Raw genomic sequence first — 12,224 nt, 5'->3', positions numbered from 1 at the left:
TATAATGGCGTATTGGAAATGATGTGATTACAATGTAGTGATTCAAAACCAGTAATAGGATTTCAAGAGAGTTTTGTAGGGTAAGAATAATGACAGAGCGCGGCCGAGCAGCGAATGAAAGGGATCTAAGCAAAATCTATAGTCCCTGCCTTAGAAGGGGAGGCAAAGTAATTGGCTTCATTAAATAAGCTTTCAGTGTGCGGAATCTATTGTAACAAACATGAAATTACCTTTTTATGGAGGATACACAGTAAATCAGCGAACCAGAGGAAAGCCTGGATGTCTCTACATATCCACACAAAGTACAACCTCTGCAGCTTGTATTCTCTCCACTGGTCCCTAGGGAAATAAAACCATTATTAAAGACGTATTCCAGGGGGCCCCATAAATGTGGACACATACAGTCACATACTCGGTAGGACAGAATTGTATCTTAAAGGGGTTGTGGAAGTTATACAGTCATCTCCTATGGACAGGATAGGGGATGACATTATGATCGCTGGGGGTCTGACTGGTGGGGCCCTCACCGATCCTGATGTCAGGCAGGCTTTCTGCTGATCCATTCACTTCAAGGACAGCGCCGGAGATTGCCAATGCGCTTGAACTCGGCAATCTCCAGCGCTGCCACAGAACTGAATGTAGCAGCGAAAAACCTGCAAGACCTCCACTCCAGGACTGACCAGACCCCCAATCTTGGGATCGGCAGGTGTCCCAGCATGTTAAGTCCCATTGGTGATGCAGGTTCAGAAGCTGAGCACGCTCCATCCGCAGTGGGAGTTAGGTGTTATTCTCTAACATGCCACCATTAATGTTGGAAGTGGCATGTACAAGGTTTACAGAAGGAGGGTGCTCCCTCTGTAATGTCATTGGCCCTTTGTCATGTAATTACAGAGGGCTGATGGTTTGCCATGGCAAACAGATAGCATTCAATGGCATCTGAGTGTGTCACATGGTCTGTGATTGCTACGATGAATAATAACACATTGCAATACAGAAATACTTGGCTTGAGGAAGGTCTATTGTGACCGAAACGTCGCTAATTTCTGTAATGGGGTAAATACATTTTTGCATCTTTCTACATTGCTGACTGCTGCCGGTTACTATTTTCTTTATTTGGACTGCATTCTTGGAGCCCTTCTGGTTTGGGCTTCTTTACTGGCGTTTGCATGTTTTACTGCCTGACTCTATAGGAGGACATTTGCAGTGCTGCTGGGAACCTATCTTCGTCTGCGCACAGCAAAGGCTCATGTCGCTCAACTTCTCTTCCTTCATTTCAGCCATCAGTGGGGTCTCAGCAACCGGACCCTACCTGCCAAAACTTCTGATATGTCAAAAGTTTTCTTTAAAGTGCAGTAGCTCTTACGTACCGACATAAGAAGGAGAACGTAGAAAACCAATGCAGACATCATCCTTAGTGGGATCTGAAGGCAGAAAGGACCCCAATACTACAAGATAACACTACTAACCGCTGCGCCACCGCACTGCTATCCATCCTAATGACCGCGATGACCGGATACAGAAAGGACGCACTACATGCTGGCAATAAGACTCCATCGCTTCCCCTGGTATTTACCGAGCAGCGAAGCATAATAATAATGTCCAAACGAAGAGCACAATCAATAAGATAAGTAAATACGACACGTCTTCTAAGGCCGGCTATTGAGTCTTCCGCCTCCGACTGACCCCACATAATCTGTGTAAGCAGCCAGAGGCAAAACTCAAGGGAATCCATTTAATAAAGGAAATAGCGGACTAAGAGAGTCACATCCGACTCTCCTCCGCAGCCTCACCCTAATATGACACTTGAGAGGAGAGATAATGAGGTGGGCCAGGCAGCCGGGAAAGTCTACACTTTACATCTCTACTACTTCAAATAGCCCGTCCGCCGTCAAGACTACCACCTGCTTGTGCGATGTATAAGACGAGCACAATGCAGAGGATATACATGAAAGACATGTGATTATTACTGTGAATGTACAGATGTAGCAGAGCCGGATGTGTCATTGGGGCTCCACTGTACATCGTGATGACTCCTTGAGTACAGATAACGCTGCAATGTAAGAAGCACATCCGATATCAAGATGAATTGTGCGGAATGACATACTCCGCTCTCAGCGCTGAGCCAATCAGAGGCAAGTCTCAGTCACACCCATTCATGAATTCATGAATGGGTGTGACTGAGATCAACCTCTGATTGGCTCAGGCTGAGCCAATCAGGGGCAAGCCTGAGTCACACCCCCTTCACACCCACTGCAGGACGGCCGCGGGGATCTCAGGCTGCCGGGAGCAGGTGAGTACATCCTTTTTTTTTATTTTTTCACTTTTCAGGATGCATTGCAGGGAAGGGTTTATATATTTAACCCCTTCCCGACAATTCACCCCGCGCACGCCGGAACCCCATTGCTTTCAATGGAGCGGCTGTATTGCCGCTCCATTGAATTCAATGGGCAAACATCGTTCTTCTCTGCCACAGCTGTTCCAGCTGTGGCAGAGAAGAATGATTTGTCTTCTATATGTTCTCAATGGGGTCGGTGCTGCTGCCGCCGGCCCCATTGAGCGCATATAGAGAAGAGAACAGGAATCGCAGATCGCAGATAGGTGCGATCTGCGATTTCTGTTCTCTAAGTTATCGGACGAGCGCATAAAAAGCGCTCATGTGTCCGATACCATTGCAAAGCAATGGTTTTAAAAAATCGCCCGACGCATGCGCATGCGCAAATCGCGGCAATAAACGCCCGTGTGACTGAGCCCTAATACTGCATTACGTAACAACACAGAACATAAACACGTCTGAGCGCTGGACTACATACAATAACTGGTTGAGTATGCAAGCATATGGCGTGACTCCGATCCCGCCAGCGATACATAGGCTGACCTCATAATTCAAGGCTTCTTCTGAGGGGCTACCGAAGGGTCCATCAATGTAAATCCTGTAGATACAAAAGAAAAGTGTATTTGTTATATCATGTTATGGCGATGAGAAGTATAAATGGTAGTAAATGACTTATTATGACGTGAGGCATGACCTTTGCCCTGATATTGCCTCTTAGTACCAAGGTCCTTCTAGACAACACACATGGTACAATATGGCCCAGTTTCATAAATCAACTTTCACCAATCTTTGACATAAACTGTCCCTTAAAAAAAGTGGAAAAGTGGAGCAGATGTGATCTACAAGTTTAGCCCTTTGCAATCTAATTTTGGATTCAGGGTTTCCTAGGGGGCTTTCTCTTTCTGGCATTATACAATGGCGCCGTCTGCTGGCTAAAGCCAGTACTGCGGTATTGGACATGCTAGAAGGCCCCCGATAACAGCACAGCCAGTAATATACAGTAAGAATACCCTGCTGGACATCTTCCATCAATGGAGCTGTACAGCCTTCGAACAGAATGTCTTTAAAATCAGACAGTGGATTGGAAAGGGTTAAGACTCAATAACTGGAAAGCCAAATGCAGAAATTTTGGCACAGATCTACGCTGTTGTGTAAAATTTGGCCCCCGATCTTTAAGACTTGCATTTCTTATGTCAGTCTATGAAAAAAAGAGTTTGAATAGTTTGCGACAAAATCTGAAAATTAAAGAGTAAAATTTATCACTGTATTTGCACAAATTTGGGGGCAAAAATTCCATCAAAAATTGCAGCAAATCATCTTGTGTGTGAAGACTGCACAAAAATGTAACTTTTTGAAGTTGGACAAGTTGGACTGGTTGAGCTGGAGGGGTGTGGCCTACAGCGGATTTATTAATACTGAGCCCGGAGTGTTTGTCATTTTCTGACTTTCAGGTTGCCCCACATGCACCACATTTATCAAGAGGCATTCACTTTTTAACAAAGTTGGTGCAAGTCACTTCAACAATTTTTTTCTAATATGCAACATCAGTGTTAAAAAATATGGTACTGCCATAAGAAGACACAGATTTACTCCAAATTTGTGCCATTTTTTGGTTTTCCTTTTAATAAATGTGACTAAGCTTGGAGAACAAGCTTGAACTCCTTGAAGAAAACATACCCAGTATTGAAAAGTTTTGTGTGCTGAGAAAAAGTCCCAAATATAAGGCTGCCTGTCCACGGGCATTGCAAAATCCCGCGGACAATCTCTGCCACGGGAGCCACCGCCCAGGAGCAGGAGTCGGCAGACGGATCTCCGCAGTGAGCATATAGGCTCACCGCAGAGGATCGCAGTAATTTGCCGTATGCTGCAAATTTCCGGCTGTGAGCAGAGAATCGCAATGATTCTCGTGGACAGAGGGGCTGCACTCTCTATAGCAACGCTATGGAGAGAGTTCACTGCGTTCGGGAACGCAATGAAAATTCGCCCGTGGACTGGAGCCCTTACCCAATTAAACTGAGACAAATCAAGACTTGTGGCTTGTTTTGGTGCACTTTTCAACAAAACTAGTGCAAACTGCATAGTAAATGTGGGACTCCATTTTCAAGCTTTTGGACAGCCTCAAATGAACTAAATTTATGAAATTATTTTTTTTTTTTAAGGCTGCCATATAAAACGCCAATGCTAATTGGGGTCAGTATGGTGGCAGCCATCTACCATCTACCAGCGGTCATAAATGGCTGCACAATCCAAGTGGAAGAATGTATCAAGTGGGGTACCACAAGGCTCTGTCCTGGGCCCAGTGTTGGTCAACATTTAATAAATGATCTGGAGAAGGGGATTAATAGGAAACTGATCAAATTTGCAGACAACACAAAGCTAGGAGGGATAGCTAACACTAGGGAAGAGAGAGAGCGAGTATTCAGAAAGATCTAGAAAAGCTTGCACAATGGGCGGCGACTAAGAGAATGATATTTAACAAGGGGAAATGCAAAGTCCTATATGTGGGCAAGAAAAATGAAGAAAGCACATACAGAATGGGAGGAATTGGGCTAAGCAGAAGCACATGTGAAAAAGACTTGGGTATACTAATAGATCATAGACTGAACATGAGTCAACAATGTGATGCAGCAGTCAAAAAGGCAAACACAATTCAGGGATGTATTAAGAGAAGCATAGAGTCTAGATCACGTGAGGTCATTATCCCCCTCTACTCTTCCTTAGTCAGACCTCATCTGGAATACTGTGTCTAGTTCTGGGCACCCCACTTTAAAAAAGTCAGAGACAAACTGGAGCAAGTTCAGAGACAAGATACCAAGATGGTGAGCGGTCTGCAAATAATGTCCTATGAGGAACGGTTAAAGGATCTGGGAAGGTTTAGATTGTAAAAAAGAAGGCTGAGAGGAGACTTAATAGCTGTCTACAAATATCTGAAGGGCTGTCACAGTGCAGAGGGATCAGCCCTATTCTCATCTGCACAAGGAAAGACTAGAAGCAATGGGATGAAACTGAAAGGGAGGAGACACAGATTAGATATTAGACAGTGAGGGGGAGCAATGAGTGGAACAGGTTACCACCGGAGGTGATGAGTTCTTCTTCAATAAAAGTGTTCAAACAAATATCTGTCTGGGATGATTTAGTAATCCTGCACTGAGCAGGGGGTCGGACTCGATGACCCTGGAGGTCCCTTCCAACTCTACCATTCTATGATACCAGATACAGTTATATTCCTATTAAGACCTAAGGTAAGTCTTTTGCTTTAGGATAGTGTAGGCTTAACTTTGAAAAGAGGTCCTGACTCCCACTCACAGATTTACAGTTCCAGGTCTGAGTCAATCAAGGCAAATGATATAAAAATCCTAAAAAGTCTTTACATAGACTAGGCAGTCTAGAGACATTTTTGCCCTTCTAGAAAATCAGGATGACCATAGAAATGGATGAAGACAGATGAAGATGAGATCTAGGATTTGTAACTTGCCTCTAGATATGACCGTGGGACCCTTACAGACTGCTCCAACAATGTACAGAAAAAATAGCCAAATACATATTACACCAATTGATGTAGTTATAAGGAATTGTAAGTGCCGGGATATACCATCATCACCACTTACAGCATAGGAAGAATTGTAAATATCTGTAGAGACACCATCTTCAAGAGTCCATACAAATAATCATAGAAAACATCTCGATCATGTCTAGAGCTTTATCACTGGAGCCTAAGGGTGAACTTCAGATACTTGTACTTGGCTGATTCATTGTTGTGCAGACATGAAAATTTGATGAAGGAAAGCTGTCGAATCAAAAGAAGACGAAGAAGTAGCAAGAGAGAAAGAAAGGCGACAGAAGGAAGCAGGGAGGAATAGAAGAAAAACAAGAGCGGAAGGAAGGAAGGAATAGAAAAAAAACAAGAAAGGAGATTGAGGAAAGAAGGAAAAAAGGAAGGAAGGCATATGAAAGAAGGAAATAAGGTGAAAGGAATAACAAGAAAGGCAAAAGAAGAAGGAAGGAAAAGGAAGAAAGAAAGGAATAAGGAAAGGATGAAGTAGGAGAAGGGAAGGAGAAAACAAAGAATTAGGAGAATGTAGGAAAGAAGGAAGTAAAGAAGAAAGAAAGATAAGTGATATGGAAAAAAAGAGGAGGAAGATGACAAAGCAAAAAGGAAAAAAAAGGAGGCATGAATACTGGAAAGTAATGCACTAGCACAACATGAAATAAAATAATTGTCAATGGCTTCTTCCCTCCTACCCCTTTCTTTCGCTTTCTTTTGTTTCCTCTTCCCTTCTCTTTCCTCTTCTCTTCTCTTTCATGTTTTTCTTCACTCATCCCTTTTTTTCTTTCCTTTTTTCCCTCCCTTTCTTTCCTTGTTTTCTTCCCACTTTCCTCCTCCCTTCATCTTTCCCCTTCCTATTATGTTATCCTTCTTTTCTTTTCTTTCCTTTCCCTTGTCTTTTCTGCTTCTGCAGTGACCCACATCTGAAAAACAAGCACTCTCGTAAGGCATCTTTACATAGGAAGACTGTCACTCAAGTAGGGACAGAGCAGGCTGGGGATCATTCCATCCCTTCACCTCCATTCACAGAAAACAGGTGGTCACTCAAACATTGAGAGACTCCTCTTTAGGGCTCAGTCAGCATTTTTTTTCATGCATTTAGGCGCGTGTAAGGAAACGCAAAACACATGTAAAAAAATTTGCTGATTTTTGATTATTTGGATGTGTCACATGCAGGGGTTTCACCTTGTGGTCAATGGGGCCGGTGGCAGCAGCGGCAGCCCCACTGACAACATACAGAGAAGATCGCGATCCTCTGGCACAGCTGTGACAACTATGGCAGGGGATTTCTTCATCTCCGTGGAGAGTCCCCTCAACACTGAACACTGTGACAGCTGTGGCACAGGAGCGCTATGTTCTCCAATTGCTTTCAATGGGGTGGCCACTGCTGCCACCCCATTGAAAGCATTGGGATGAAAGCCAGCCATGGAGGGATTTTCGGGGAAGAGCTTTAAATATAAGCCCTTCCCTGAAAATCATCCCTATCTGTAGATAAAAAAAAGAAGGTTACTCACCTAGATGCGCTGTCCGGCTCTACTCTCCGTTCCCGGCAGTGTTCCTTGAATTCAATGAATGGCTAAGCGCTACTTCTGATTGGCTGAGCGTAGAGGTCCAATCACAGGCAGTGCTCAGCTGTCATTCAATGGTTAAGCGCTGCCTTTGATAGGCCACAACGCTTAACCAATCAGAGACGGTGCTTTCTGGAGGTGGTGATGTTTCAATGGGGATTCACCAGGATGCAGAGAAGACTGCCGAAGACGGAGGGAAAGGCTGGACACTGCTTCTAGGTAAGTTACCTTTTTTTAATTTCTTTTTCTACAGCTACGGATGATTTTCCTGGAAGGGCTTATATTTAAAGCCCTTCCCCGAAAATCCCTACAGGGCTTACCTTCATCCCATTGCTTTCAATGGGACAGCAGCAGCATCCGCCCCATTGAAAGCAATAGGAGAACATTGTGATCCTGTGCCACAGCTGAGAGCGCTGTGGCAGGGGAATTCTTCATCCCCGCGGGGACTTCCCTTGTCACTGAACACTGTGATAGCACTGTCACAGTGTTCAGTGATGAGGAAAGTCCCCGCAGAGATGAAGAAATCCTCAGCCACAGCTGTCACAGGGGATTGCGATCTTCTCTGTATGCTTTCAATGGGGCCGCATTATATGTGCGAATTTTAGTTGCGTTTGCGAATTGCTGTCCTATTGTTTGTGACTGCTTTCACTGGAAAGCATTGGTTCTAATAGATACAAATAGCAAACGTGCCTAACATGCGTGAAAAAAAAAACGCTCGTCTGACTGAGCCCTTACACAGGGTGACAGTTGCTTGGATTTTAGTTCTGCTAAAAACCAAGTGGCTTTGAGCAATTTGTCGCTCAGTGCTGTCGGCGGCCGCGTATACAATGGACGACTCTTGTCTGAATTCGCTGTTTCCAGTGGTAATTGGTCGATAATCGTCCCATGTGAAGGTAACTTAAGTGGATAGTATATTACCCTGTGGCAGCACGAGAAATGTCCTATGAGCACCTCAGTATAAGGAAACCTACAAAGCGATATATAAAGTGGTGTATATAGATTCATGTGAGTGATATCAGGTAATCCACTAACGACTATTTCCTGTTCCTATCTCATTGTAATGCGAAGATTTTTTTCAACCAATCTATGTTTTTTCAATCACAAGCCGTATGTCGGCAATGATGAGGGGGCAAATAAGAATACAGATGAGTTGTTTAGCTCCTATCTCGGAAGTTAATGAACGGCATGTTGGTATTCATGCCTTTGAGAACAAAAACATTACGTGTAAACTCCACAAAGCGCCTCGTGTAAGCAGCAGGCAGCTGGGCCATTTGTGTTTGCTTGCATACAGCAAATAGTTATAATGGGGAAGGAGTTTGCAGGCAGAACAGTACAGAGCTCTGGCACAAGGCAAACAGACAATAGAACATAATCATCTATACTGAAATGCTGTTTCTGCTTGGCATTTCGTTACACAGGGCAATGGTACTAAATATGGAAGCAAAATGTTATTGGCACAGACAGTACTGCCTCCCTGTTTCATATTGTGAATGATGTACACATGTAAACAACTTCAACCTGACTGTGATAATTTTCTGCTACAAGTTACCTTATCCCAGGCCATTGAAAAGAGAATGTTATCTTATCTTACCACTACAAAGCAAGTGAAAGGCAATTGAAATGGTAAATCAATTATGGGACAGAAAACTAACACATTAAGAGTGAAGTTAAACTTGGCTACACTGTAGGTACATATAGTACTGCCTCCCTGCCTCACCCTCTAAATGATGGAGGTACAGATAGTACTGCCTCCCTGTCTCTCCCTGTAAATGATGGAGGTACAGATAGTACTGCCACCCCGTCTCATCATGTAAATGATGTAGGTACAGATAGTACTGCCTGCTGTCTCACCCTGTAAATGATGTAGTTTTGCCTTCCTGTCTCTCCCTGTAAATGATGTAGGTACAGATAGTACTGCCTCGCTGTTTATCCCTGTAAATTATGCAGGTGCGGATAGTACTGTCTCCAAATCTCTTCCTGCAAATGAAGTAGGTACAGATAGTAGTGCCTTCCTTTCCCTCCCTGTAAATGATATAGGCACAGATAGTGCTGCCTCTTAATATATCCCTGTAAATTATGTAGGTACAGATAGTACTGTCTCTCTGTCTCTCCCTGTAAATGATGTAGGTACAGATGGTACTGCCTCCCTATCTCTTCCTGTATATGATGTAGGTACACAGATAGTACTGCCTACCTGTCTCTCCCTGTAAATGATGTAGGTACAGATAGTACCGCCACGCTGTCTTTTCCTGTAAATAGTGTAGGTACAGATAGTACTGCCTCCCTATCTCTCCATGTAAATCATATGTGTACAGATAGTACTGCCTCTCTATTTATCCCTGTAAATGATGTAGGCACATATAGTACTGTCTCCCTGTCAATGATGTAGGTACAGATAGTACTGCCTTCCTTTCCCTCCCTGTAAATGATGTAGGTACAGATAGTACTGCCTCCCTGTCTCCATGTCAATGATGTAGGTACAGATAGTACTGCCTTCCTTTCCCTCCCTGTAAATGATATAGGCACAGATAGTGCTGCCTCTTAATATATCCCTGTAAATTATGTAGGTACAGATAGTACTGCCTCTCTGTCTCTCCCTGTAAATGATGAAGGTACAGATGGTACTGCCTCCCTATCTCTTCCTGTATATGATGTAGGTACACAGATAGTACTGCCTACCTGTCTCTCCCTGTAAATGATGTAGGTACAAATAGTACCGCCACGCTGTCTTTTCCTGTAAATAGTGTAGGTACAGATAGTACTGCCTCCCTATCTCTCCATGTAAATCATATGTGTACAGATAGTACTGCCTCTCTATTTATCCCTGTAAATGATGTAGGCACATATAGTACTGTCTCCCTGTCAATGATGTAGGTACAGATAGTACTGCCTCCCTGTCTCTCCCTGTAAATGATACAAATAGTACTGCCCCCCTCTCTCTCCCCATAAATTATTAAGGTACAAATAGTACTGCCTCCCTGTCTCTACCAGTAAATGATACAAATAGTACTGCCTTCCTCTCTCTCCCTGTAAATGATGTAGGTACTGATAGTACTGCCTCCCTGTCTCTACCTGTAAATGATGTAGGTACAGATAGTACTGTCTCCCTGTCTCTCCCTGTAAATGATACAAATAGTACTGCCTCCCTGTCTCTCCCTATAAATTATGTAGGTACAAATAGTACTGCCTCTCTGTCTCTACCTGTAAATGATGTAGGTACAGGTAGTACTGCCTCCCTGTTTCTCCCGGTAAATGATGTAGGTACAGATAGTACTGTCTCCCTGTCTCTCCCTGTAAATGATGTACATAGAGATAGTACTGCCTCCCTATCTCTCCCTGTAAATAATACAGGCACAGATAGTGCTACCTTCTTTTCTCTCCCTGTAAATGATGTAGGTTCAGATTAGTACTGCCTTCCTGTATTGCCTAGTAAAAGATCAAAACCAGTGTGGTATCCAATGTATTAGGATTTGAGAACCTTTGCATCTATTTTTATTTTAATAACTCTGATTCATCTGAAATAAAAGAACTAAAGTAACTCTCAAATAGTCAGGCTGAAAAATATCAAGCCGTTTCATGTATACAGCTTCTATGCATGGTTACAGTCTACAACCAAATTGTATAGTCTGCCCCTCTTCTTGCTAAGCCACAAGACTGCAAGATCGGACTACACATGGATTGTATTATGAATTGTAACCTCAAACACAAAAAGACCTGCAGAGGCACTGTATACACACAATGGCAGTATATCAATGTACGAAGGCTTAAACATACGGACGCATGCGCTAATACGCTCGCACGTTGGTGCATGCATCTGGGTTTTTTTTAACTATTCAAACTCTGCGCTGTAGCGGGTGGGTTTAAAAAATAAAGCAGGAAGATAGGTCCTGCCCTTCTTTCTAGAAAAACTACCGTTTCCCTGAAAATAAGACATACCCTTGTTCAGGCTTTTTGAGGATGCTTGAAATATAAACCCTACTCCAAAATTAAGCCCTGCTAACAGTTAATTAAAAAAAGTCAATTTAAATAGTGTCCAGGCAGCTATACATGTAACAAAAAACCTTTTTGAACAAAAATTAATATAAGACACTGTCTTATTTTCGGGGAAACACAGTAGGTGCGAGAAAGATGGGGCTAGTCCTATCTTGTCTTGTACGTAGTATTAACACAAGAGAATCCCAATAGTGAAAACAAAAACATTAAAATCAATAGTTACGCGTCGGACCATTTTCGGACGGCTCGCTAAACGGGACTAAAAACACGCACATCTGTTTAAGCCCTAAGAAACACATTTTGCTAGGATTACGTTTTTGTTTCTTGTTTTTGTTTTTTAAAGCTTCTCATGGAAACTACATAAGTAAAAAACAAAAAGTGGCGCACGTGATCCTACCCCAAGGAATCTTGCAATACACTTGCCTGCTGAAGCAAAGAGGAAAACATGAGAAATAAACAGAAGTAAAAGATAATAATGAATATGTGTGAAGTAAACAGGTTGTGGGCTGCATGGAAAGGATGACAGTTTACTTGACAACTAGCAATTCCGTCTGTGCTTTGCAGACGATGACGAGAAATGAGTTGGGGAAGACTTACAGGGGAGAACAACCTTACTGTGACGAGAAATCTGCTGCAGGAAGACGCTTGTAACGGGAGGTTTGAGGAATATTACCATCTTGTAATCAGTGGAGGAGCCCCTTCTGGAGTTCACATTTTATGCTATATGCTATATTTTATTTTGCAGTTTGAGTTTGGAGAAAGCCTTATATTTTTAACTTGTGCA

At 43.1% G+C, this 12,224-nt stretch overlaps 1 protein-coding gene across 2 annotated transcripts in view; it reads right to left on the bottom strand.

The window, feature by feature from the left end:
• Positions 1–12,224, bottom strand: part of NOX4 (NADPH oxidase 4) — a 176,707-nt gene that overhangs the window by 21,857 nt on the left and 142,626 nt on the right. For both annotated transcript variants that reach the window (XM_066587077.1, XM_066587086.1), the window contains 2 exons: positions 2,811–2,930; positions 231–339 (listed from right to left, as the gene is read on the bottom strand). In XM_066587077.1, coding sequence (XP_066443174.1) covers positions 231–339; positions 2,811–2,930 — 229 coding nt within the window. The remainder of the gene's footprint in view (positions 1–230; positions 340–2,810; positions 2,931–12,224) is intronic.

The sequence above is a fragment of the Eleutherodactylus coqui genome, chromosome 1 (genome assembly GCF_035609145.1).
Source record: "Eleutherodactylus coqui strain aEleCoq1 chromosome 1, aEleCoq1.hap1, whole genome shotgun sequence".
NCBI lineage: Eukaryota > Metazoa > Chordata > Amphibia > Anura > Eleutherodactylidae > Eleutherodactylus > Eleutherodactylus coqui.
This window is presented reverse-complemented; position numbering and strand designations above follow the sequence as displayed.